The sequence below is a fragment of the Genypterus blacodes genome, unplaced genomic scaffold (genome assembly GCF_046128005.1).
Source record: "Genypterus blacodes isolate CSIRO-AG114 ecotype Tasmania unplaced genomic scaffold, CSIRO-AGI_Gbla_v1 ptg000021l_1, whole genome shotgun sequence".
Lineage (NCBI taxonomy): Eukaryota > Metazoa > Chordata > Actinopteri > Ophidiiformes > Ophidiidae > Genypterus > Genypterus blacodes.
The window spans coordinates 6,481,071-6,506,923 of NW_027466834.1; the positions used below are offsets into that span (position 1 = coordinate 6,481,071).

Sequence of the window (25,853 nt, forward strand, 5' to 3'; positions counted from 1 at the left end):
TTCCTCCTCGAATCATTGATCTCATTTGGAAATCGCAGAACCACATAACAGCCAGATTAAGTGGTCCCTTCACTAGTTCACACTGAATTACACAATTTCACCTGTCAGAGAAATCTCAAGTTACTGTTTAATACTACTTCCTGCCTGCATTAAACCCCAGTACTGCACACAAACCAATATACAGTATGAGAACAGACATAAATAAGGCACAAACAGAGAAGCATGACAAAAATCGATCCAAAGTAGGGGAGAGAAAACAACATGGTGGGCTCCAGAGGAGAATCAGTGTCAGATTTGGCACAGGAAGAGAATGTCAAAAGGTCATGAACATCAATCAGAAACAATGATATCAAATAAATCGTTGATTCAGAAATAAAGTGTTTTTTTCTATAGTATTTTCACATATTTGCACATGAAGAAATGAATCTACTGAAGTACCATTTCTGAATCATACTATCATTAATACTGAATGGCAAAAATAAAGGAGTGATTTTAGTGTTTTAATCCTTAGCACTGTTACTTGAATAAATACTGCATACAGATCTTTCATTGCATTGGGCCTAGACAGAGGAAAGTGGTTCTAACAAAGAGGAGTGTTGTGATTTATACAGGTATACAATTACAGACACTGATCATCTGTACACGCACGCGGGAGATGCGTCTGCTAAAACCTCTTCTACTGACACGTTCCATATTTGGGCATTTCACCGTCCTATTACATCACCATTTGAACCAGAATTGTCACGCTGTTGATACTGTTCAGCTACATAAGATAAACATCTGAAGGTGCAGATGATCACGCAGTACACATTCATTGTATTTTTCCAATGACATCATTTGCAAGACTTTAAAGCTAAACACAAAAATAATGCTGTCCATGTGATGGTTCCTTTGGGAATGATCCCTTACGTTTACCGTTCAAAAAGGCCAAAACCTTCAGGCACTTCTAGGATTGAGATCAGTTCTTATATCCTACATTTTCCTTTCAAAATAGTCCATGGGACTAAGCATCCAGAGGCATTTCACGCAGTCTTAACATGGACTGATCAAGTCAATTCACTTCAGCTTGTTTCAATCATCAGAGGATGATCAGAGGAAACCCACTTCCTGCTTCAGAGCGCGAATCACAGCCACCGTCACTGGGAGCAAAATAGTTTGGTTTTGCTGGTAAATAGGGAACCTTGTGATTCCCTTTACATCTGTGAGCTTATGATTGGCTTCCACACGTGTCTATCAGCAGCATGTCTTTGACCCTGGACAAATGGATCAGTCTGTAGTCCAGACTAGCTTACCTTATGTTTTCCTGTTGTTCCAGTTTGGGTCTGTACTGGGCTCTACAGGTCGCTCTGGTGGCGAGCGGGAGTCCTGGGGAGACTTCTGACCCTGCGGGGAGCGAGGGTCCATAAGCGGAGGTGGTTTGTCAGGGTGGAAGGGCCTGTAGTGGTCAGGCCCGGGTGGACCCGGTGGCCGGTGGTCTGGCATCCTCCTGAAGTCCTGAAGAGGACCATCTCTCCCCTGGTGGTAATTTGGACGGAAGTCATCAGGACGTCTCCTTTTGGGGTCTGGGTGCCTGAAATGTCATCCATATCAATGCATTAACATGAGGCCATGTTCACCGTCATTGTAGATTTTGATGGACACACAAGCATGACCTTTGATTGGCTCTCACCTGTCATAATAGGGCCGATGACCCCTGTGGTCTCGGTCATTGCTGTACTGCTCATATGGCCGTTTCCGAGGGGAGCTACTGTTGCGGTAATTGCCTGAGCTTCGATAAGAATCTCCATGGGGACGTCGATCATTATAGTGATCCTTATAGCGATGGGGCTCGTAAGCATGGTGACGATCTCCTTGCCATGATTGGTTGCTATTTCCTGGGTAATTGTACTTGCGGTCCCTCTGCCAATCTCCTCTGTCTGTAATGTAATATGATTATTGATATGTTATTCATCATAATCTGAAGGTTTGAAATATTTACATTCATAGTCTCTCTCAACTCGTTCATCCATCTGCACGTACCATCATTACCAAAGTGCCTCTTGTTGGACATGTTGTACGGTTCCCTGTGGTGTCCGTGGGGACCCGGCTGACCAGGGTGAGACATGGACTTGGAGGCTGGCTGTGTTCCTGTGGAGTCTCGGCTGGACCCTGAGGCTTCTGGTCTGAAAGGCTTTCCCCTCCCTGAAGCGTCCTCCTTCTTCTTCTGCTCCTTCTGAAAATGTCACAAAGCAATGTGAGCATTTTTGTTATCAGAGCTCCCACTCACGTAATAACTCTCCAAACCCAGTGTGTTAGGGTGTGAATTCAGAACAACTTACCTCTTCCTCGTGTGAGCGCTTCTTCTGTGCCATCTTATAAAGCTTGTGAAGCTTCCTTGCACCAAACTCTGTAAACTTTGACACAAAAATCCAGAGGTTTCTGCCAAAAAAAAGGATTGAGAATAATTATAAGCGCACTTAAGCAGGGAGCCACCGTGATTATTCTCACAAAGATATGCGTGTCTAATCCTCATCTTACCTTCGCCACGTTTTGACATGTTCGGGGTCATTGTAGGCTTTAAGGCACTCTGTGATCCGATCTCCGATCTTCAGTAGGCATGTGCGTGTGTGCTGGAGCTGTTCCTGGTCAGACAGGCCCTCGTCAGGTTTGTCCAGCTGCTTCAGGGCCTTTTTCACCGGCCTCATGCGCTCCTTACACTGGACACAAACAACTGGATTACTGCTAACCACCACCTGCTCCTAATAAAACTGTAAATGTTTATTGGTTACATTTATAGGCAATTGTGTTTTGATCACACGGTGACTCTGCATGAGATTTATGGGAGCAAACTCACAATACTGAAAGTCTCCTGGTCCAGTTCATCGTCCTCCTTTCCTTCAATGGGAACAGGATCAGACCCGGCGGTGATGTGAACTGGGCCTTGGGGCTTTTTCCCTTTGGCTCCTTTAGCCTGTTAATTAAAATTAACACTCATTAACCACTCACACTGTAAACAAACACAGGCTGGGGCTCATTTAGTTTAATGTTTATACATGTAGTGGCATGCAGCAAATCAAAGAAAATCAGGACATTTTAAACATTCTGGACATCCAAATCTATAATAAATGATCCTCATTTGCTTTACAAAGTGTTCTGTTAAAGAGGAAGCTCGGAGTCGCATTAATTGCTTGTAAAAGTAAATCTGAACAAAGCATGTACACCATGTTAAATTTGTAAGTTATGTACCTTCTCTTTTCTGGGCTTGGCACCCTTTTTGTCTTTGTCCCCTTCCTTCTCTTTCTTAGGAGTTCCTTGTTTCTCTTTGTTTTCTTTGTTGTCCTTTTTCTTTTGTCTCTTCTTGGCAGGGGACTTCTCGGTTCCATCATCCTGCTCGACCCAGAGAAAAGACAAAGTGTTACGCCATATAACAAGCAGGTCACTCGGTAATGGAAGAACAGGGATTCGGGATAATATACCATTATCTTCAAATAGAGGCTGAATGAGACTTCTGCTCCCTGTTGCTGTGGTTACGCCACAGATCCCTACAGCTTCACCACTACAACACTATAAGGAAATGTCGGCACCATCAGGCAGAGTGGTGTATTGAGAAGATTTACACTGGAAATTGCTTTGTTATATCACAAAATACAAAGTGTACCAAGCAGATTGGTCTCTTTATGTCGCACCCGGGGAACATTCTACATGTCAGCCACAACAGCACCACCTAACTACCTGCAGAGCCGTCACATGACCGCCACAGCGTCTCAGGAGGAGGCGTAATTGAGCAGCAGTGACATCATTATCTCACCTTGACCTCGCCCTCCTCTGATGGGTTGTCCGACAGGCGGGGGGAGGAGATGTCGTTGCCTTGCTCATCCTTGGAAACCTTGCTGTCCTTTTTCGCCCGAGGTTTCCTCTTCTTCACTTTGACCTGTGGAGGGAGAGACTGGATGTCACTATGTTGGGATGAGCAAAATGTGCCATATTGATGTGATTAAAACCCCTATGGACAAGTTGCTTAATAATAGCCGTATATTGTACCTCCTCTCCTGTTTTGGACTGGTCTGTAGTGTCTTGTTCCTTTTTCAGCAACTTGAGAAGGTACTCTCCTCGTGCCTGTAGCTGTTTGGCCTGAGGCTTCTTGATTGGGTCATCCAGGAGAATCTGTGCATAGGTAAGTGATTGTTAGACGGCTTCAATGATCTTGAAACTGTAACTGTACCAAAACTGTAAAATATTGAAAAATGTTCTTAACAAGCCCAATAAGGCTGTTAATAACCAAACACTAATGAGAATCAAGACGATTTGTCCTCTGAGTAGTGGAGGCAGTATTCTAAAACCGTGGCAGATATCAGACATTTACCTTATCAGCCAGCTTGAGGTCAGAATCGGTCTTGATCAGATCCCAGTTGCTGAACCCGTGCTCGTAGATGCCAAGCAAGAGCTGAATGTCATCCTGCAGATCCCAGTCTACATCAAAGTGGGCTATCTTCACCCTGCAAGTCAGCTGAAACCTGTGGATAGGAGTACATTCTAACACAACTGGACTTTTCTGAACATATTCTGATCAGTAGCAACAGCGGGGTAAGCTCACTTGTTTCTCTCTGCAGGATTGGATGGCACAGCTTTATGCAGGGGTTCAAACTCTTCCTCGTGCTGGATAATGGACTTGGCATTGACTTGCACCCCTGAGATCTTGATATTAATTCCTCTGCGTTTACCAGGACCTTTGGCTGGAATCATGGAAAAAGCTAAGTTTAGACCTGGAAACTACTGCGAGTTTAAAAAAAAGAAATAAGTATCCCAAAAACACCAACACACCTTCCTGTGGATTCTCTTTGAGGTGCTCCTCATGTTCCTGCACTGCAGCTGCACAACTGGTATGAATCAGTTCTCCCAGTCTCTTCAGGTCTGCTATAGATTTGTCCACCAGCTCAGAGTCTCGGGCAATTGCCTCCAACCTGGCAATAAAAAAAAGAGCATTTATCTGCAGTCTGAAGTACTTTAAACTCACAGCACGATCATATTGTTTCATATGTTTAAAGATCAAATTATCCATCTATCATCATTTACCTTTCAAGTGGAGATCCAAATTTCTTGTACGCCTTAATGAACCTGTTAAGGATTAAGAAGACATTTGTAATTGTGTTCATGAAAGCACGGCATTCTCATTTAAACAACTGCAGCACATCATCACTGTGATACAAAGTACCAAAGACAAAAACTGCAGACAAAATATTTACCTGCGGATCTCTGCGTCAGTGAAACCCTCCACGTTGTTTTTGCGGGCTCTTGGTCTGCCTCTCTTCTTCGGCTTCTTGTCATCATCACTGTCGTCCGTCTCGCTCTCAGAGCCTGAGGAGTGGTGCTTCAGCTTGGAGCCCACATCGCTATCGCTGTCATTGGCTCGAGCCTGTAAAACACGGCAAGCAGAGGAACCGATAAGAAACTCGATTGGAAACTTTCCAGACATCTCTTTGTTGCCCTGAGGTGGTCAAGTCAAGTTACTCTTACCCTCTTGTTGGAGCTCCTGCTTCTGGGCAGCATGAAGATGTCCTCCATCTCCCGCTGCTTCTCCTCCTCCTCATATTTGCGGCGCTGCTCCTCTGGGATTAAATCATCCCAATCCCGCGGGGTCTTCTCCTCAAGCTCTGGAGTGCTCTCTTCCATGCTTGAGAAATTGGCCACCTGCAGCAATAACCACAGAGGAAGAAAGGAATGGATTTGAAGTTGAAAGAGAGATCAGTGACTGAGCAGGTGTTTTAATACTTAACCATAACTCAATGATAAAAACATCTGATGGGCACCTTGAACTGAGACAGAAGCTCATCTGTGGCACTTGAGCCCTGGTCACTTTCTCTTGTTTCAGCCAACCTAAGGATCTCATCGATATCCATTTCCTAAAAGAAAAGAAACAAATACTTGTTCAAAGCCCGAAATATATATATGCATCAAAATTTTCAGTGGACATGAGACAGTTTACTTGTAGTAATACCTGCGGTTCAGCCTCCTCTCCTTCTGCCTCTTTGAAAAGATCCTCTGCACCAAACTTCAGGATGGCAGTCAACTCTTCTTTGTTAAATGGATTTGAACTGGAATAAACAAAGCAACATTAAGAACATGGAATGTTCTGTTTTTTTAAGTGTATTAACTAAAATCAATATCCAATTTCATAAATCTTACTCACTTTGTGGTGGTTGCTGAGTTGCTGTCCAGTACAGTTCTACCAGTTGTGTCCATTCTCTGAATGACGAGATGGTCTAAAACCATCTTCTTCTTGGCCCTCTCAATGATGTCCTCCTCCACAGTTCCTTTGGTGACCAGTCGATATATATTCACCTAAAAAAGCAAAGAGTTTTTCTTAAAATCCTTACATTTTTGCAGCATCTATGCTGTAAGTCTTCACTAGGAGCCATGGCTGACCTGTTTCTTCTGGCCAATCCTGTGAGCTCTGGCTTGTGCCTGTAGGTCGTTTTGCGGGTTCCAGTCAGAGTCAAAAATGACTACGGTGTCTGCTGAGGCCAAGTTTATCCCCAAACCTCCAGCTCTGGTAGACAACAGGAAGCAGAAATCCTAGAATAGAGACAAAAGAGTTTATTGGGACAGAACTCAACCAGTGATAAACCTCAGCAAGTATCAGCAACAGAGAATATGCCTGGAAATTCTGAGACCAAAACAGGGGCAGTATTAATTATTGAATAACTGACACATTGTACACTTCACAAGATAATGTGTGTGTATAGTAGTAAACCTACAAACTGTATGTTTATCAATAAAGAATCATCACTGTGTCCTAACCACGAAACAAATTAGCAGTTTAGTGAATATGAAAATACATTTAGGGTTAAGAATAATAATCACGTAGAAGCTTAATTTAACAGCAGCTTCAATGCCAGGTCACATTTTCAGACTTGATATCCATGGACCTCAATTAGCTATGCAAAGTCTTTGGCATACATACCTCAGAGCCTTCGGCATTAAAGTGGTCGAGTGCTTGCTTTCTGATTTCTCCCTTTATGGAACCATCCAGCCGCTGAAGGGGAGAGAGGCGAAAAGAGATGTTAAACTTTACCGGACGTTCATCCTCAACATTGGCATCTGTGGGCTGTACGTGCCACTGTAGCCTGACTAGCTTTGTGAAGGATCATATTAGGCATGATTAACGTCAGCAATCACAAGCTGAGCTTCTTGCATGAGACCTGCTTGTCTGCGGCAGAAAATAACTTGATATAAATAACCACATAAACTCTCAACCTGGCCTGACCACGTGTTTTCCACAACACTGACACCCGATCCTTCCATCATCTGTGTCAACCGCCTCCCACCACCACCATCACCCCCGAAAACCCCTTCAGTGACAACAACAACAGTGTTTAATCCGTCTGCCTAAAAACATTGCGAAGGCATTAACACTATCAAGATCTATCACAGAAGAGTAAATGCGATTTTCGCACATGTCCCCCTGAGAACTATTTACCGTCCAAATAGTGCTTTAGTGTCTCATTTTCTCTGTGGGTTGAATAGACTCTGAACGGAGCCCTGGACATCAGCAAATCTTACTTGGAAAGGGTAGCGCTTCTTGGCAAGATACTCAGCCAGAAGGTCCAACATCCTGACCATCTGGGAGAAGATCAGGACTCTGTTGCCTCGCTCCCTGAGTCTGGTCAACAGTTTGTCCAGCAGCACCAGCTTCCCACTGCCTCTGACTAGACTCTGTGAAATGCAAAGTCAGAATGTCAAAGCTGTTATTCACCTGTTTCACTGCTGGAAGCTTCCAAGGGCTCATTAGGACTCTTACCAGCATGTGCTCCTGTTGGGTTTCACTGTCTCCATCTTCTGGATGTTTAATCAGGAAGATGTGGTTGCAGCACTTTTTCAGCTCCATGACGATGTTCAGGAAGCCGGAGGAGCTGCCTCGGGTGCCCTTGGAGAGAGCTTTGTAGTTCCTGGTTAAAATCCACCTGGCAGAATACGAGAACGAATAAAGACAATATGAAGCAATATGCAACACCTTACACTACGGCTCGTGTGGTTGATGTGAAAAATCAGATGTGATGGAAGGAGTAAACAAATCCTACTTGTAGAATTGTCTCTGTTGGGCAGACATGTCTACACGGAGGATCTGTTCCACTTTGGCAGGCAGAGATTTTTCCACATCTTTCTTGACGCGCCGGAGAAGGAACGGCTCAAGGACTTTATGAAGGCTCTGGTATCCGTTTTCCCGTCCTTTCCCGTGTTCGTCCTCAAAATCTTCCCAAGAATGGAACCTGCATTGTGAAGAAAATTACTCATTGGTAAGTTTGTTATTTATGCAGCAATATCATACTGGACGTCGAAATGAAGACATACTTGTCAGGCATGAGGAAGTGCAAGAGTGACCAAAGCTCTTTGAGGGAGTTCTGCAGTGGAGTGCCAGTAATGAGGAGCCTGTGGTTGGACCTGAACTCCATTAAAGATTTATACAGTAGAGAGTCATCGTTCTTCAGTCTGTGCGCTTCGTCCACACCCAGAAATGCCCAGTTGATGTTCCCAAGAACCCCCTGGAGTTAAATTGTGATGTATTAACTCTCAAATTGAAAAGAGCATGAGCCAATGGTGTGTAATAAAAAGAAAAACAGAACCTCAAAGAAAACACTTTTCACCCACCTTGTCTTTAAGTACAATCTCGTAAGTGGTTAAAAGCGCATTGAAGCGGATTCTTTTCGTTTGATGGTTCACCCACTCATAGTCACGGATCTGTTCAGAGAGACACGCAGCAAAATATTGTCAATGCATCTATCCATCTGTGGCGATATCCCAACAGAAGCGCCTCTTGGCATTCCGTCGTACCGTTTTCCTGCTCATGACATCACCGAGGTAGACCACCACATTCATGTCTGGGGCCCAGTTAGCGAACTCCCTCTGCCAGGAGGTGAGCGTGGACAGGGGCACCACCAGCAGGAAGGGACCGTAGAGCTGATGCTGGTGGAACAGGTACGACAGGAAGGAGATGGTCTGGATGGTCTTTCCCAATCCCATCTCATCAGCAAGAATAACACTATTGCACCTGAGAAAGATAACAGGAAATAAAGCGCATTGTTCATGTAACATTCTTTTAGACACAGTAACACATGTAAAGAGGACTGGATTTGTACCTGCACCAGGAGTGAGCCAACCAGTTCAATCCAGCCAGCTGGTAATCTCTCAACACGAGGTTTTCATCTCCAATATAGGTTGGCTGTTTCTTCAGGGGAACAAATCTTGGCCTTTGCTTCAACACCTGCAGTCAGAGTCAGAAAACATTCCCATTACTGCAACGTCACAGATCAAACAACTGAAGAAGACGTTCCATTAATTCCATTTTCAAAGGGAGGAGATAACAATTCCTTCTTCTTTGTCTCTTACTTTGCAGTCTTTAGAGGGAACGGTTTTGGTGGAGTTTCGGGTGTCGAAGCTATCTATGCAGGGTCCAAACTTCTTCCTAACCAAGGCTCCGTCTTCCCAGCTGCACTCTGAATACGGCAAACCCATCCACTTGCATAGATACTCCGGCTCATTGGACAACGGTGTCTTGTGACTGTGAGCTGTTGTTCATTAACACACAGACAAATAAGTACACAGCCGTAGCAATAAGAAGAAAAACTGACACAGCAAAGGTGATCAACTAAAAAAGTGACTCACAGGGGAAGTCGACGGATCCCGGTGTCTTTCCCGATTTTGTAGCTGTGGACAAAAATAATTTTAAGAAAACACATTGAAAGAAACGTGCTACTTTGCTTTAAAAACAAACAAACAGTAAATTAAGGTGAATGAGGTTATACCGGTGACTCGCTCCACAAATAGGAACTGCTTGCTCAAGTCAGCAGTGAGCTCCTGTTGGCAGTTGTGATATTCTACATCCTCAGGCGACGCCTTTCTCAACCTACAAATAAAGATCAGGATGTAATGTCTAAATATTTAAAAGGTGTGCATTTTTCTTTGATACCATAATAATTAAAGGTCCTCACCATGAATTGAGCTCATCGTTCTTCTTTATGTAGTTGTCCAGCTTCTTTAGACCTTTCACCTTTTGCTGTATCAGGGAGTCCATGCTTTCCCATGTACCGTGGATGTAGGACCAGCCCTTCCACTTGATCAGATACTGAGTCTCGCCCTCATCGTTCTCGGGGTCAAAGCCTTCACTTGGGTCCCCGTTTTCCTCTACAGCATAGATAGTAGTGGAAGCCCCAGTAGCTACAACGGGAAATACAACAGCTGACTTTCAGATTGTGTGCATTTGAAGTAAAGTATATCGTACATATGCAGGTTTACCAGCTGGTTAGATACAAATTCGGAGTGAGAATGCATCACCTCCTTTCTTGCTTGTCCTCGTGTCCATAACTTTTTCTATGGTCTCACTGTCGTCGTCCTGTTGTTCCTCGCCGGCATCACCTGTCATTTCAATGAGGTCATCAGAGTCTGTTTCAAAGTCGTGTTGGTCCTCTTTGTAACTGAAACACAGGAGAGAAAGGCAGGAGATAATGGGTTAAGTGTCACCACTCACAGGCCAATCCTGAAACTGCTGATGTGGTCGATACATAAAACACACAAACTGTGACCCTGAACAGCTTCTTAACTTCCACTTTTAAAAAATAGAGTTGGAAAAAAACAAAAAGACGCAAATGTACCTTTTGACCTGTGTTGCTCCCCTTCTTCGAGTCTGTCTCTTTGGAGTGTCATCCTCCTCCTCCTCATCATCGTCCTCATCATCGTCGTCGTCTTCTTCAGCAGATGAATCCTGTTTCCTTGTCTTTCTTCCCTTTTGAGACAGCTGCTTTTTGACTGCTGACGATTTGGTCTGAGGTCTGCAAAACATCACGTTCAGCAAAGAAACGCACGATTAGATAATGGACCAGATGTCTGGATCATTACCTCGAACATTGTACTTTCTGCTCATGCAGCAACTGATTGTCAAACTGCAGCTGCTGGCTAATGACAGAACTGTAGCCAGGTTTACAATAAAAAATAAATGTTAAGTGTCACTGAATGTCATTCAAGGGACACTTTTGGCACTACATCAGACTGCAGTATTACCGTACATACTTGGGAATAAAAAGGAAGAGGAAAATGTAACTGAGCAATGATCACAAACAATATAGCATGAATCAAGATGAGTGGGTAGCTGTCTGATTGCCAGGGTTTGCTACACTCTTACCTTCTAGCAGGAAGCCGTCTGGATCTAACTTTTTTGTCTTCCTGCTCACTGTCTGTACTGCCGGATTCCTCCTCATCATCCTCCTCCTCCTCGTCATCATTTGAGTCATCACTTTTCCAGATACTTCTTACAACAAAGAAATACCAGAAGTTCACCTTCGAGGTCCACCATTGCTATAACCAATTTTTACTTTCATCAAATACTGGCCATGGGGTGTTCCAGAACGACCCAGTTTGATCAGGGGTAAGCCATGGATCTGACCAATCAAATTTATTGTAGATGTTGACCATCACCTGGCTGTCTAACTGGAACTAAGTTTGTCCATTTATAGCCCATGTGGAACAAACAGATACCCATTTAGAAACAAGTACTACATGAACCACAATATGAACGGATGTAGAAAAACAATGATACAGACATTGATACAAAAGTTTGAAATTATAAATTCCCACTAACAACAGTGCTCACTTCAACATGGTACTACTGAAATAAATGAACATGATGAAATACTGACAAAAAAAAAACCCACTGAGATGTTTCTAACCCCGATACTCACTCTTTTTTTTTGGCTCGTGTTGATTTTCTCTTAGGACTTTCATTATCTGAGTCACTGCTACCCTGCAAAGAGTCATCGCAGCAGATAACACAATGTAAGCCTCACTGAATGAAATTCAAATGACAGTACGGTTACACAATATCCACTAGATGGCACCACAGTTTCGCTTCTGTGAGCTGATGAGTTCCAGTAGATGTGACCAGTTTCTGCAGTACCAGGCCTTGCACCATATCATCACGGTTTCTTTGTTATTTAGCAATATTGTTGGGATATTTCTTTTTCCATGCAGTCTTCAAACTTATTTACATCTCCTTACCCCAGCACCAACGTTTAAGCGAGCCGGCTCTTGTCTACTGCGGTTTGACCTCCTGACCCCATACACATCTGGATGTTCTTCCCACATCTGTAATTGGAGAGCAATGACTCAGCCTCTAACATTCTGTATCTCTGTCTAGATAATTTAGCATAACTGACACAACAGAATGAATTAAGCAACTGTTGCACAACTGAGGATAAATTTACAGGTGGTCCAATCTTCATAATCAGATCAAGAGCCTGATTTCAAAATGAGCTTAGCTCAATGTCAATCATCAGAGATGGGAAGCCTGAAATCTGCATCAGAAATATTAAGTCACCAGGGAGACTTAATCGCCTCACTGGAGTTTTGCGACATTTACCTTTTTAACATCTGCCAGACGCTCCTTCTTTCTAACTGGTTTGTCTTTGACTTCTGCAGCGGCTTGCTGGGATTTGGATTCAGTTGACCCACTCTCTGATCCTGAGTGGCTTTCTGATTCTGAGGAGCTGTTGGATTCAGAGTTGTGGGATCTCCTCCTTTCACTGCCATGTTCGCTCTCTGACTGACTTCCAGACTCCGAAGCAGAGTGGTTGGATTCTTCTGAAGCAGAATTGCTATGGGAACAAGAAAATGTTCATTCCTTTGATTTTTACAGTGAGTGTGTTGTCTTTCAAATCATTTTTCAAATGACAGTTGGGCTAAATTAGAAACACATTTCATTCAATCTAAAGGTGAAAACCTGTTTAAGACATGAGAAAACCCTTTGAGTTACCCAAGTAAGCAATGGCACTCAGCTGAAACAGAAACCTTGTTACATCAAACACCAAATTCCTTACTCGGCTTCACAGTACTATAAATACCTTCATTCAAACCCTATATGTCCATACCTCTTTACTGCAACAAGAGCAAACCCTTAATTTAAAAAGTACAAAGCCTTTTCCATACAGTTTCTTCCACGCATTGGGCTATAAAAGTTAATTAGATTTGTATTAAATAATGATATTTATGTTCGTTGATTTAATTCATGGACATGCTATATTGACAATCATCAAGAAACAAACACATCTGTAGCCTTTATTAGAAGAAGAAAAATCCCTGAATGAATTAAGACCTTTTTGTTAAAAATAAATGCTAAACAATACTGTATAACTTCGACTAGTGTTGGTAACCAATACCATAACCATAACATAAAGCTAACCATTGAAAAATGATAGCATGGAAACAAATGTGTAAAGACTTAATCATTACATCATTTATTGAGAAGTGTAGTCTGAATTCAGAGTTGTGTGGCCTTTTGTGCACGCAGTACCAAGTCTGCACAGATGAGGGCGCTATACACATTAAGAATAGCTCCGCAGACACACAGCCGTATGCGATCAACTGGAGAACATCGATGTTTGTCCTTCGAAGTTAAAACGGGCATACAAGGGCATCGCCAATATTATTTATTTATTTCCTATGTTGTTGATCAATGAATACCTGGACAGTTATATGGAAGTTCTGCTCATTTGAGTTTTTTGTAGAAACAGAGAACATTTCCTGTATGACATTGCTCACGGACTACATAAATAACGCTGGTTGGTAACATTTATCAGTGTATAAACGGAATAATATCTTTATCTGTGTTTCATAGGTAATGAAACATAGATATTCGTAATGAGTCTCTAGCGCAGCTGCAATGACTGACAACCCCGGAAGTACAAAGTTGTTTTCCGTTTCTGGAGGGGGGTCAAAGGAAGGCGGGACATGTTGAGCACAAACAATTGCTATTGGCTGAGGGGTTGCTATGTGAAATCCTAGCCTATGGCAGCTCCGTGTGCGAGTCTGGAAGGTCTTAACTCTTCCTGTTCCTCCTCCCTGTAGTTCTGAGCCGTGTTTTTATACAGATAAGTGTGCAAGCTGGACACACAAAGCAAAGGCCATTTTGTGACACAGGAGCACAAGTGTTATCTCATTTAAGAGGACATAATTTTGAACAATATCATCACATTTTCTGTCCCCCTTTCGCTTCTGTGCAATTTTCCTGTAGTCATTTACAAGTATGAAGGGGTTATGCTATCATAAGTGAAATGGGACATGTTTTACTCAGAGCTAACACTAAGATGGCTGCCATGGAAAAACACAACAAAAACTACAACTGTGAAAGTGACCTTCTGTAGTGTGGCATTTAGTCTGCAGAAGCAAGGGGTACTACGCGGCATTTGCATCCAACTTTCTGTGTATTTATCTACAGACACACAGAGAGAGCATGCCCTTGCACACAGATTGTGTCACAATTAATTTAGCACATGGCAGCATTTTCAATCTTAAGTGAGGCCATACACTTCATTTTCTATAAAAACGCCTATTGAGACTTATGCCTAGCCACTTGAGGTTTCTGGGTTTTGCTGAACACAAACATCTCCAATTTCCTAAACATCATGCATGCAAATAATTTGATATTAGTTTTTAAAAACATGTCTTTATTGATGAATATGAAATATTTCCACCTGATCTTGAAAGGTAAATCATATACACACACATCTAAGCTTGGGTAATAAATTCACCATTGCAAATATTAAGCATGTCTGTGGGAAGAAAGGCAATCCTGCAAAAAATGTTTTTTTTTTATAAAATATCACATGAAAATCATGGACCAGATGCTTGTCAACAAAAACTAGACAGCACTGTAAACACATCTTGGAATAATTCACATGCACCAATTGTGTTAAACAGACATCAATTAATGCAAATGATGACTTTTCCCTTAAAGGTACTATCTTAAGAGTGCAAGTTGAACAAAGATAGGGGATAGCAATGAATGCTTATCTTCTTGGGCAAGGCACTATTTCAATCAATAGTTTTGATATAACTATAGTCTATCAGCCAATTAAAATAGGCATCAAAAAGCTATATTGAAACATGTTTCCCCTAAATAGAAAGGCTGGAGGTTCAAGCATCCATGACATGGCTTCACAATTAAGTATGTGATGTAAGTTTTACCTTTTCACCCTAAAAATACAGTTGTACATATCAGTTATTCTTATGCAAGAGATAGGGAGATTTATTCTGCAGATAGCATAGGATGAGAAAGTTTTACTTTGCATTTAAAGTCCATAACATATCAAAACTCTGAGTACATATTCAGATGGAAAGTAGAGGATTGAAATGTTAAAATAGCAAGAAGCATGTCAAGTTCTGCTCAAACAAGTCGTTGCACAAAGCCTGTCTGACATTTAACTCTTACCAAAAGGCCAGATATCTCTTAGCATAAGTGACACATAGCAATGTATTGTAGAAAAACAAAACAAACAACGATGATAAAATGGTGCAATGCAGTACCAATTAGTAAGGCAAGGTCACATATCATTATGGCCATATGACATAAAACATTTGTGAAAAATCATTGGTATCAAAATCCAGGACAAAATGGGTTTCCTGTGGTCTTACACATGCATCTTATGGCGTCTTACACAGGCCTGACCACTGTAAACTGAGTGTAAGAAATGGAAGGAAAATCAGGGTGTGGCTATTAAACAATAGCAAGGTCATCCATGACACTGATGCAGAACATCAAAACCACGTCGCAAATGTATACACAGGTGACCAACCATGCTTGACAGGGTAAACAATCAAGACAGAAGTGAAAACGGTTAAAAAAGTGAAAGGATCATACCTGGATGCATTGCTTTGAGCCGAACCTTCATCGTCTTGTTTTTTATCTTTATTCTTCATCATCGCTGTATCCTAAAATTGTTGAGTAGGATGGGTTTTAGTCCAGGTATATACTGTCAAAAAAGTTGGAGGAAGCGTGAACTATCATACAAGTCCCACAAGATTGCCTTTGCTCAGGTGGCAGGAAAAACCCAGGCGGTGCGACACGACTAAAGAAAAAAGCATTAAATGGAAAAAAATAACTATCATCATTTACATCGCTAATTTAAATCGACTATGATAATGACAGGTGCAGTTCCCATGAGTTAAATGTCCAGCCTTAGCTTTCGAAATTGTCCACGGATCGAGACGCATGCAATTTATTGTAACTGCGTCATCAGATGACGGATTAGAAAAATAAGATTTAAGAAAGAGAATATAACTTATTTATGCAACACACAATGTAAACATACCAATTCAATGTGAAGAGACGTGGTAGTCTGTAAATGAAGTTATAGATTCACGTTCGCTGTATCGGATACTTTAAATATATATCCGATTCGAATACAATAAAAAAGAGTAAAATAATAATAACTTAATGTTAAATAAGAAAAAGTAGAGTTAGAAGAGAAAGGCGATAGGCCTTTACAGTCTTCTACTGCTGTCAGACATGGGCGACGGAGGCGAGCACAGCACACTAAAAATGGAGGCGCGCCATGGCTGCCAGAGCCCTGTGTGGAAAACAACGACGAGCACTCGCCCAGCACAGACGGCTCCTTCGTCGCGAAAAACAGACCAAAATCCACAGAAAACGTCGCAAAACTCCGTATTATCCAATTATTCGAACGTAAATGTTCATTTGTCACGAGAAAAAACGGTCTCAGGGTTAAAACAGGAACGAAAACGGACAAACGAAAGCCCAGAGCAGCCGTCCCGAGGCTGAGCCGCCATGTAGAGCTCCTTCCTGGCTCTGAAAGCTTTGCCTTTGATTGACGTTATTTCCATTTACCCCACACTCAGGTGATGTTCAAGTCCCACCCCTTTTAATAGTTTAAAAAGGCATTTTTATTCACTCGTTCATAAATTTGGCCTCACATTACAGCCCAAAAGTAAATGAATTCCTCCCATCTCAAATACTTAAGAATACCAAGGCTGTACAAGTATATAAATAGTTTTTGGACATTTTACATCACTTCCTGTTTAGACAGGAAACAGGATAACCAGAAGCCATTTTAGAATTGCTTTGGAAACCATTTCAGTTAAGATCATGTTCTTTAAACTTTGTAATGTAATCCACACAAAAAAGTGAATTCTTGAACTACTTTGATCGATTAGGTATAAATGTAAAAATGGGCAAGATCGAGGCACAGTGGTGCGGATTAATCACTCCCACTAATCAAATATTTGAGACCTAATTTAATTTGATGAATCATTATAAAGAGTGTTGATGGCAAAGATGCTCTGCGATAATGGTACGTAACAAACGCATCTACTCTTTTTTATTTATGTGGGCAAAGTCTTAATCGTCAAAGTCAGCTACATAATTTGCAATATGGATTAAAAAACTGAATTTCTAGACGCCACTTTACTATTCCATTTTCTGCCAGAAATGGTCATGCGATTGAATGGTTTATTGGTGGTGTCTCAAAATTTTTGCGTCCTTACCTAGCATACGTAATAGCTAATGAAAAAAAGCTCAGGAAAAAAAATAAGAGGACATACACTTTATTTAAAACAACATTTGAATATCAAACGTACAAAGCCGATCCCCAGACAGTAACATCAGTGCAATTTTTTCAAGTCCACTGGACAGCCAGTGGTTCCGTGTCCATGTAGTCAAAAAGCAAAAAATCCAATTGTTGAAAATCCCATCAGAAAAAGGTTTCATCTCGTCAAAATTTGGCTAACAGCCAAATGACTTGCCATCTTCACGTTAAAAAACGTTGCTTCCACTTCCACGCAATATCCAGTTGAATGGGTCTTGATAGGATAAAAAAGAAGGAAAGTTGTAAGCCCACAATGCAACTGAAGCTGAATAATGATTCACTATCAGTTAAAAGGAAAACATGCGAAACGAGACTAAGAATTAAATGACTGTTGGGTAATATACATGGCTAGCTCTCACTTACTCAAGCTAGCATTGCGTAAAGGTATTGCCACGATATATTAAAAGCAAAACTGTCTAGGAAACAATGGTCAATTCCAAAAATTGCTGCTCGAAGTCAATGTTACTTCAACTTGACACTGGCCATCACTTTATCAAGATTACTCAACGTCCACTTAGATAAATGTTTTTAACGCCCAAGTTACCGAAGAATATCAAAAGTTGCAGTATGGACATTATTCAATATCAGTGTTCGCAAATACAGTGAGAAGTGCAGTATAAGAGAAGTCATCATAATGATATATTGTGTTGAATTGTTTCGGTAGGCTAAATTGAGAAATAGTTTAGAATTCAAACTAAGCAGCAAAATTGAAGTGACCAAAGTGAACGACACAAGATTCATCTGCTAGCAACCAGGGGTTTAACATGAGCTTCGTCTAGAGACTAAACCACGTCACCTACTATGTTAAAACTAACTTGGAAAAACATAACCAAAAAACAACAAACATGTAGCTATAACAGTTCAATAAAAAACAAGAGTACACTGGAATGTGCGCAAACAATCCTATATGAAAATTTGATCAGTTCTCTACACTGTCTGTGAATCACCAAAATGACTACCAGAGCCGGCAAAGCAGAGACAGGTGAACAACAGATGAACATCATCCTCAATTAACAGTTACACAGCCCTTGGAAAACACTGACGCTATACACCTATTACTCAGAATCATATACTACACTACAAAAAAGGCATTTATGAAAAATACATTTTAAGCAGTACTGACTATGTTCTATAAGGTTTTCAGCTTCTCAGGCTAAAAAGCAAACTAGCGAAATTCTACCAAATATACCTTCTTATTCCACTGAATACCAAGTACACACAAAACTTACTAACGACATTAATGAGAAAGCCACAGTTCAAATTTCAGTTTTTACCAAGGGATTTACCAAATAAGTAACATTACTCAAGAGCTAGCATGATGACATTATTTCCGCACCTTCATCTACCAATTAATATCAACTTCTTTGACCGGCCTTGAATACCAATTCATCACTTTCTAATTTAGTGACATATAACACATACTGACCGTGAAAACAATGTAGGATAATGTCTATTGAAAATACTCGCAAATTATTGTCAACATCTACGCATGGACGATTGGGAGCATATAAACTTGCAGGTTTGAAAAGCACGAATATAAACATGAAAAACTTACAGAGCTGTCTTCTTTTTTTCAAAGCCTGAAAGCTTTCACCACTCCAAGGTACAGCCATCTGTACAACACATGAAGAAACTTGTATTAAATCCATGGTAATGTACATTTGATCTGTGCATGAGAAATATCAATGTGGGAACCAAAGTGGATGCTATTTCTTAATCAAACATAACGCAAATCAGAAATGTAACTTGATGTGACAATTTTGTTGTGCATGCCCCGTTCGTGTTGTGAGATGTTTTGACCTTTTCCAAGCCTGAAGTTGGCACTGAAAAATTATTTGCAGTTGCTCATTAAGAATTATTTAAAAAAATAACAATGATTGAATTCTATGATTAAGAAAATCGATTTAATGGCAGGCACGGACTGTTGGCCAGAATTACATATTTTTTAAAAGGTAGATAAATATATATCATTATCGAAATACATTTCAAACCACTATACAATATGGAGAACCGAGGTAGAAAAGTAGCAACTTCCCTGAGTGCAATAGACAATACTAAATCTAATGAGGGGTGATAGGGAAACAAATTTGACTATTATTTACAGATGGCCTCTTTTTTCATGAACCATTGGTACAATATGACTCCAGAACTATGGTGGATTTATCAGTAATGTGTGACGAACAGTTTTGAAATGTATTGTTGTGACGTCTGCGATACGGTGTTTGTGTTGCTTAAGGTTCATGTTTGTTTAAGACATCATATGAACAGTATATTGATGCAGTGACTCAACACTGCAGGAACTGTACCTGATTTTGAATGTTAATCTATGTGAGGCCGCCCGAAACCTGTTTTGGGTGTGCTGTATATTTATGTTCTCTTGGGAATCTGACTAAGAACTCATAGTTTTTTCAACATTTTTTGCATCCAGTGCTTCAAGATCTAACCTCGCTGCAGAGATGTATTTCGTGCACCCTGACAACACTGTCGAAGTCAACAGGGGTGCAAGAGATGAGAAACCTTAAACCATAAGGTCAGTGAAACATGACTTTTCTATGTGGTTTTAAGTTTCCATTTAATTAAGGAAAATTGAAAATAATTTTTTAAATGATTGTCATTTGTACTTCTTTTATTACAAATCTGGAAAATAAACATTGAACTTTTTTTTCATTTTAGCAACAGGTTATCATCAATTATTGTCATGGCTTTTATCATCAGTTATTGTCTTGCCGGCAACAATAATCAAGATTTTTCTGAAGATCCGAAGTAATTATCTGAAATATTCTGTGTTCAGTAAGTCTTGATTCAGACAGCAAAAAGATTCAGGTGAACTAAAATAAAAATATCACCACAAAAAGTCAACGTCATACAAATCCAACGGGTGCGGATTAAATAAAAGTTGTTTTTAGCAGCCTCAGACAGCACAGACTATACATTTTTCACTGGTTTTCTGCTCCGTTCATTCATACAGGCTTTGAGGCACCATCTCTGAGTAAGGGGGCTAACTACTCGGTGTAAGGCTTTCCAAAGCTATCTTACCTATACTAGGGGACTAGGACAGCTCTCATGCCTGCAGGGCAGGTCTATGTCCGAAAAAGGATCATAACTATCCCCTTTCAATTTCCCTGTGCTACAGTTTCACCTCAGTTAACATTCAGGGTTAGGGATGCTCTCTGACCAAAAACCAAGTGGGGGTCCACATCTGGCATCAGCAGTCACTACCCTCAACCACTCCAATAAAGCGCTGTAGTGCTAGTTCAACTTTCTAGAGGTGGAGGCGCATGCAAATGAGCCAAACACCAAGGACCCAAGGGACATGCAAACTAAATGCAGCTGATTGCATACTTTTGACCAACGATGGGCAGCAGCATAGAAATAGATTAATGAGCTTGTGCAACACCGATTATACACATGACAAAGCAAAGACAAATTCAGAGCAATGCAAAAAATACATAGAAAATATGACTTAAAAGTTGACTCGAAAAACTTAAAGCAGCTTAAAGTCGCTCTGGTACCAATTACAACAAAAGGGCTGGCCCAGTCTCTACTTCTACATTTCACATGTTGACCTCCAGAGTGCTTTTCCACAGTGCCATCATTGCCCCATATGATGGCAACACAAAGCACAATCAATTAGTGTGAGATAGTCAACATCCTCGTCTGTAGAAACAGCCAAAGTAGCTGGCTAGTGAGTTCTAACTGGCTAACTGACAGAAAATGGTAGCGCGATTCACTGTGGGACACAGCTAATTATCCAGACAATCGCCAGTTTTGGTGTCCCGTCCACAGCTCTGATTATAATTAGTTTGTGCTTTGCACAACGTAACAAGAAAACACTGCAAGTGTGGATGTTGATCAGATAACTACCCTTTGACACTTGCAAAACCAAATAAGTACACCTGACTAAGCACCTTACCCACCACTATTGTATGAATAGCATGCAGTAACAAATGTTTGTAGTGTGTTAGCTTAACAGCAAGGATTGTATTGTAACGGTGCATAATGGCATCTCTTGTCACACAACTCTAGTGGTGAGAGTAGGCCAGTGCAGACAGCCAAACCCTATTTTAGCAATACTTCCGTAGGTAAGGTGCTAACTTGATTTATCATACTGTTAAGCTACGTTCTCTGTTAACAGTAAGTTAGGTAAGAGAGGAAGTTCAATGGCGAATTGCGGGAGACGCGAAGGTAACCCTCTAAAGGTACGATTGCTAACCCCGCCCTTGATGGCCAAAATAATATTTTAGCTGCTGATAACATTGCGAAAGCAAAAGCAAGAGACTGACGCCACTTGAATAAGAACTGAGTGTTGTTGTATGGAGGGGATATACTAAAGACACACAGAGAACCTTTAATTATTTATTATATTTGAACATATAGATATATATACTTACAAGTTCTCATTGCAGTGCAGACCACTTCAAGCCTTCATTTCATGCTTTCTGGTCATTAAATGTCAACCCTTTAAAATAGGAAAATGCAAGAACAAGAGTTGAAAACAGCACACCCTACTGGCTGCATGCAAGTGGCAGTATAAACAAAAAATTTGAATAACGACAAAAATGTGAAATTGCAGCCGAAAATCCTTAGTAAACCTACCATTTCACATTGGTCAGATCACCCACTTTCTTCGCTGACCCAGTTTGAGAAACATCAAAGGGACTACCTGTAAAATACAAATAATACTCAAATTACACTCACATAAATGGTCTCTTATTAACATTAACAGACTTAACATAAGTTTTCCGAACCTTTTATAAATGTGTCTAAGAAAATGTTTATAAAAATATGTTCTAATTGCAATATTCGCAAAGGACCATTAGTATGCAGCTGCATATTTTATGGGAAAAATGTTTCCTCTTTGCATGATTGGTGGCCAAATAGGGACTGCATTTGGCTTTGGCATTAAAATTATGGTTCAGGATAAAACAACTACTACGGTGAAGAGCCTGGAGAAGACATTTTGTTTTGTGTGGGGTGGTACACTACTAATCCATTGGATTCAAAATTAAAAGATTAACTTACAAATATCTTGAACAAAAGTCTGTCTATGTGTGATATTGGCTTATGTGTAGTTACTGTATTAATGTGTGGACAAATCAACAACCTTGGGCAAGAGACCACAATATTACAAGGATTTTCTTTAATTAATTTAATATTATTTTCTATCTCCTCAGTGTAACATGATTCACATGTAGTGATGCTTTATAACATTAATATCTCTCGTTGCATGTCTTGCAGATCTTGTATAGCGTGAAAAATCGAAATAAAGGTTTAACATTTAATTTACTTCTCCATTCTGCACCTCAAAGGGTTAAAAGCCAACACCCTATTTTATTTTTCGAAGTATACTCAAGCTTTTCTGCCATTTGGACTCTTTATCAGTCAAACAAATTCACTTCAGGTTATGTATAATGCTTACAAAATGGGAAATATTGCAGATGGTAATATTTTGAGCATTTTTACAACTTGTCTGTATTTCTTCAAACTATTTTAAAATTACAAATCCTGCACATCCAATCCTTGATGAAATCTTTTTAGAGACAACCTGAACACAGTATGAGGCATGAATGTCTAAAAACGGATGCATTTATTGTATATTTATCCACATTAGATTCGATGAAAATGTTCAAAAATGGATTTAGAGAAAACAAACAAAATTTGAGTCATTAGACTTGATTGGATGTCGTTCAGTCCAAACACACCATTTGTAAAACGAAACATTATGTTGTTATGTGGATTTTCGTCGAACAAAAACCAGACAAGGGCATTTGCCCTTTCAAGGACAAAGCAAATATTAAATGCGTAGGTTGAAATAACTCCAAACAGATCGAAAACAAACGAGTCTATCCAAATAAAAACAAAGTTAACTCGAAAAACGAGTGTTAAACATCATATCCTGCTACACTATGTCACAATTTAATGCAATTTGTACTCTAAAACCCGATTTCTTTATTCTTGGCTAACAGCACCATGGCCATTTTTACAACACTGCGTCCAACAGTCGTTCTATCCACCATATTGCCTCCCTGACTGACTCGGCTTTTACAGCTTTTAACGTACGATTACTCTAGATTTCTTACCCATTTCCAGTTTCCATGACTATCCCACTTCATCTCCCGGGGTCGGCGTCGTGTTTTGGTGCAGTTTTGGTCGTTTGGTTGGGTGTTCGGGCCGCATCGTTCCGTCTGTCCTCTTCCTTGCTGCTCTCTCGTCTACGCGTGTCTTCCTCTCTGGCTGCCTGACTCCCTCCGCCTGAGCTCTTCTTCTCCGTCGGCTCTGCCCACTTTGCTCTCAACGTAACACAAGCTCCACTTCCTCTCCTGTAGTACCTGATACCCGCCATATTCTCTGTTCTCGAACTTCCACCCAAAACCAGATCGCCAAAGCCCCAAACATTCACTGCACAATTCTGTTATGTTTTGTTGTTATCAGAGAGTGAGAACATTTAATTCGAATTAACCATTCCTTGTTTAGTCTATCTAACACATACAGTATATAAAAAAAACACAAGTTCCCAGGGAGCCTAAAGTAACATACTTTTGTTTATGTTGTCCTGAAATCCGAATATATGGTGTTAACAGTGTTATAAAACTGATTAAAGCTATAAATCCTCAATTTAAAGAGCTTTAGGGTGGCCAATTCATTTTAGCTTTGTGTACAATACATTTCTAAAATGGAAAATTACGTTAGAAATATCCTTTTAAAGATCTAAATTGTTTCAGCCCCAAAGGTAAATGTAACAGGTGTAAACCAACAACACGCACACAACAACACACTACCCTTTTAAATGACAGTGTACCATAATTATACTGTACTGGTTTTAACCACCCCCCACAAGCCATTCACTTTAGTTAGAATTAGAAGTTAATGTATGTACATAGACTACAGAATGAAATGGAGAGCTGGATGAAATAGCTAACACAATCATTCTCAATTCACTTTAAAAATGGATACCAAGTCATTAGAAATGTTGTATCTAATGATTCTTTCAAATGAGTCACTACAAAGCCTGTACTGTCTGTGGCTGATGATACAATGACATTATTAGTTAATTGTTAAATCAATCGAAAAGACTAAACAAATAGAATCACATGCTTACGAAAGAAAAACTAAATTAGGACCATAATTTAGCCTGCTCAGTGCAGTCTTTGTTGGACAGTTTACGTTCTCCACCCCGTTACTGACCAATGACAGGTGAGATACGATCGCGCATGTGCAGTGCAATGGCAGATTTCTTTAAAAAGATCCCTTGCCTAGCAACAGGAGTGTTCTGTGAAGGCTCTGAAATGTACACTTTGGAAGTGAACACAATCCTATTGACAGACTGGATTTGTGAGAACACTGAGCAGGAAATACACATCTACTAAGTATGCCTCGATTTAGATATTTTTATTTAGACTTCAGCTTAATATTTAAATACATAACAAGAAAGCATGCATGTCAACATTATGGTGGTAGTTGCATATTTCTCACCTTACTAGGCACCTGAAAATGCATTTCTGACAATCAGATCCAGATTATCCAAATCCAAATCAGATATCACCTGTTGAAAGTCTGTCATGGGACAAACAAGTCTGGTCATTTCAATTAATGTTGACATTTTACTTTTGGTGAACTGAACTAAAATGTCAGAATTGTGATCTGCTTCAAAATCCAAAAATCCAATTTTCATACATATATGTCAGTAACCTAACTATGTCTGTACAGATTGGGAATGAAATTGTGTTTTTATTTCCACAATTGGAACAAAAGTGAATCAATTTCACCCCTCAACAGTCTAGTTTCCCATGTTTTATGTCCTGCTGTAAATGCTTTTCACCATTTAACCTTTCCTCATAATAACTAATTTGATTTGTTGTTGTTTTTACTTTGTATTTGTCATATTTGTCACATATAAGTGTCTCATGGATCAACAATGATACTATGTACTCTTTCTTTTTTTAAATGACACACAATGTGAGAGAGAGGAAAAGGTAGTGTGTGTTGCTTACACTAACCTGCAGCTAGGGTCTGACATTTGTAATGAACATTTCTTTGGCAGAACAAGAGTGCAGGAACTACTATTCACTCAGGCGTCTGCACTCTCATTCCTGACTGGTGACGTGTAGACAGGAAAAACAGATTACACAAGAACAGGTTGGTTGTGTCCTAATGTTTGCTGTTGCCTAACTCATCCTTCAAAAAATGATGCCATGAGCTCTAATGACCCTGCTCATGATAACACACATTCAATGAACCAATATTTAGAGATAGGTGGTAAGTGTGTGTAGAACTGAAAGCAGGTATTTGAGAACTTCAATATCAGTAAAGTGCCATGGCCAGTGTGATTTAAATGAAAAAGAAGAGCTACTTAATGAACATGTATGGTTATGGTTTGTGGTTTATAGCCTTAGAGCATAAACTTGATTTTAAAGAGATCTATGTTTGACTCTCAGTATATCAAATTGT

The 25,853-nt window shown here is 40.3% G+C and overlaps 1 protein-coding gene across 8 annotated transcripts; it reads right to left on the reverse strand.

The window, feature by feature from the left end:
• Nucleotides 1-11: 11 nt before the first annotated feature.
• Nucleotides 12-23,927, reverse strand: chd2 (chromodomain helicase DNA binding protein 2). 8 transcript variants are annotated; one of them, XM_076142092.1, is made up of 39 exons: nucleotides 16,113-16,773; nucleotides 15,662-15,732; nucleotides 12,386-12,620; nucleotides 12,025-12,111; nucleotides 11,709-11,770; nucleotides 11,153-11,278; nucleotides 10,626-10,802; nucleotides 10,309-10,448; nucleotides 9,966-10,191; nucleotides 9,780-9,880; nucleotides 9,640-9,681; nucleotides 9,364-9,542; nucleotides 9,114-9,238; nucleotides 8,809-9,025; nucleotides 8,626-8,715; nucleotides 8,329-8,519; nucleotides 8,058-8,246; nucleotides 7,778-7,940; nucleotides 7,540-7,692; nucleotides 6,941-7,012; nucleotides 6,403-6,552; nucleotides 6,167-6,318; nucleotides 5,975-6,071; nucleotides 5,787-5,879; nucleotides 5,494-5,667; nucleotides 5,223-5,392; nucleotides 5,053-5,094; nucleotides 4,801-4,940; nucleotides 4,574-4,712; nucleotides 4,343-4,493; nucleotides 4,021-4,143; nucleotides 3,788-3,910; nucleotides 3,226-3,366; nucleotides 2,834-2,950; nucleotides 2,518-2,696; nucleotides 2,319-2,418; nucleotides 2,020-2,212; nucleotides 1,670-1,916; nucleotides 12-1,570 (listed from the first exon to the last, which is right to left on the reverse strand). In XM_076142092.1, the coding sequence occupies exons 2-39, from the start codon at nucleotides 15,721-15,723 to the stop codon at nucleotides 1,294-1,296; spliced, it is 5,445 nt and encodes a 1,814-aa protein (XP_075998207.1). In that variant the 5' UTR covers nucleotides 15,724-15,732; nucleotides 16,113-16,773; the 3' UTR covers nucleotides 12-1,293. The 8 variants fall into 8 exon arrangements, 6 of the variants coding, with proteins under 6 accessions (XP_075998207.1, XP_075998206.1, XP_075998205.1 ...); XM_076142091.1 differs by having other exon boundaries at nucleotides 15,662-15,773; XM_076142090.1 differs by having other exon boundaries at nucleotides 15,662-15,869.
• Between the last annotated feature and the right edge of the window lie 1,926 nt (nucleotides 23,928-25,853).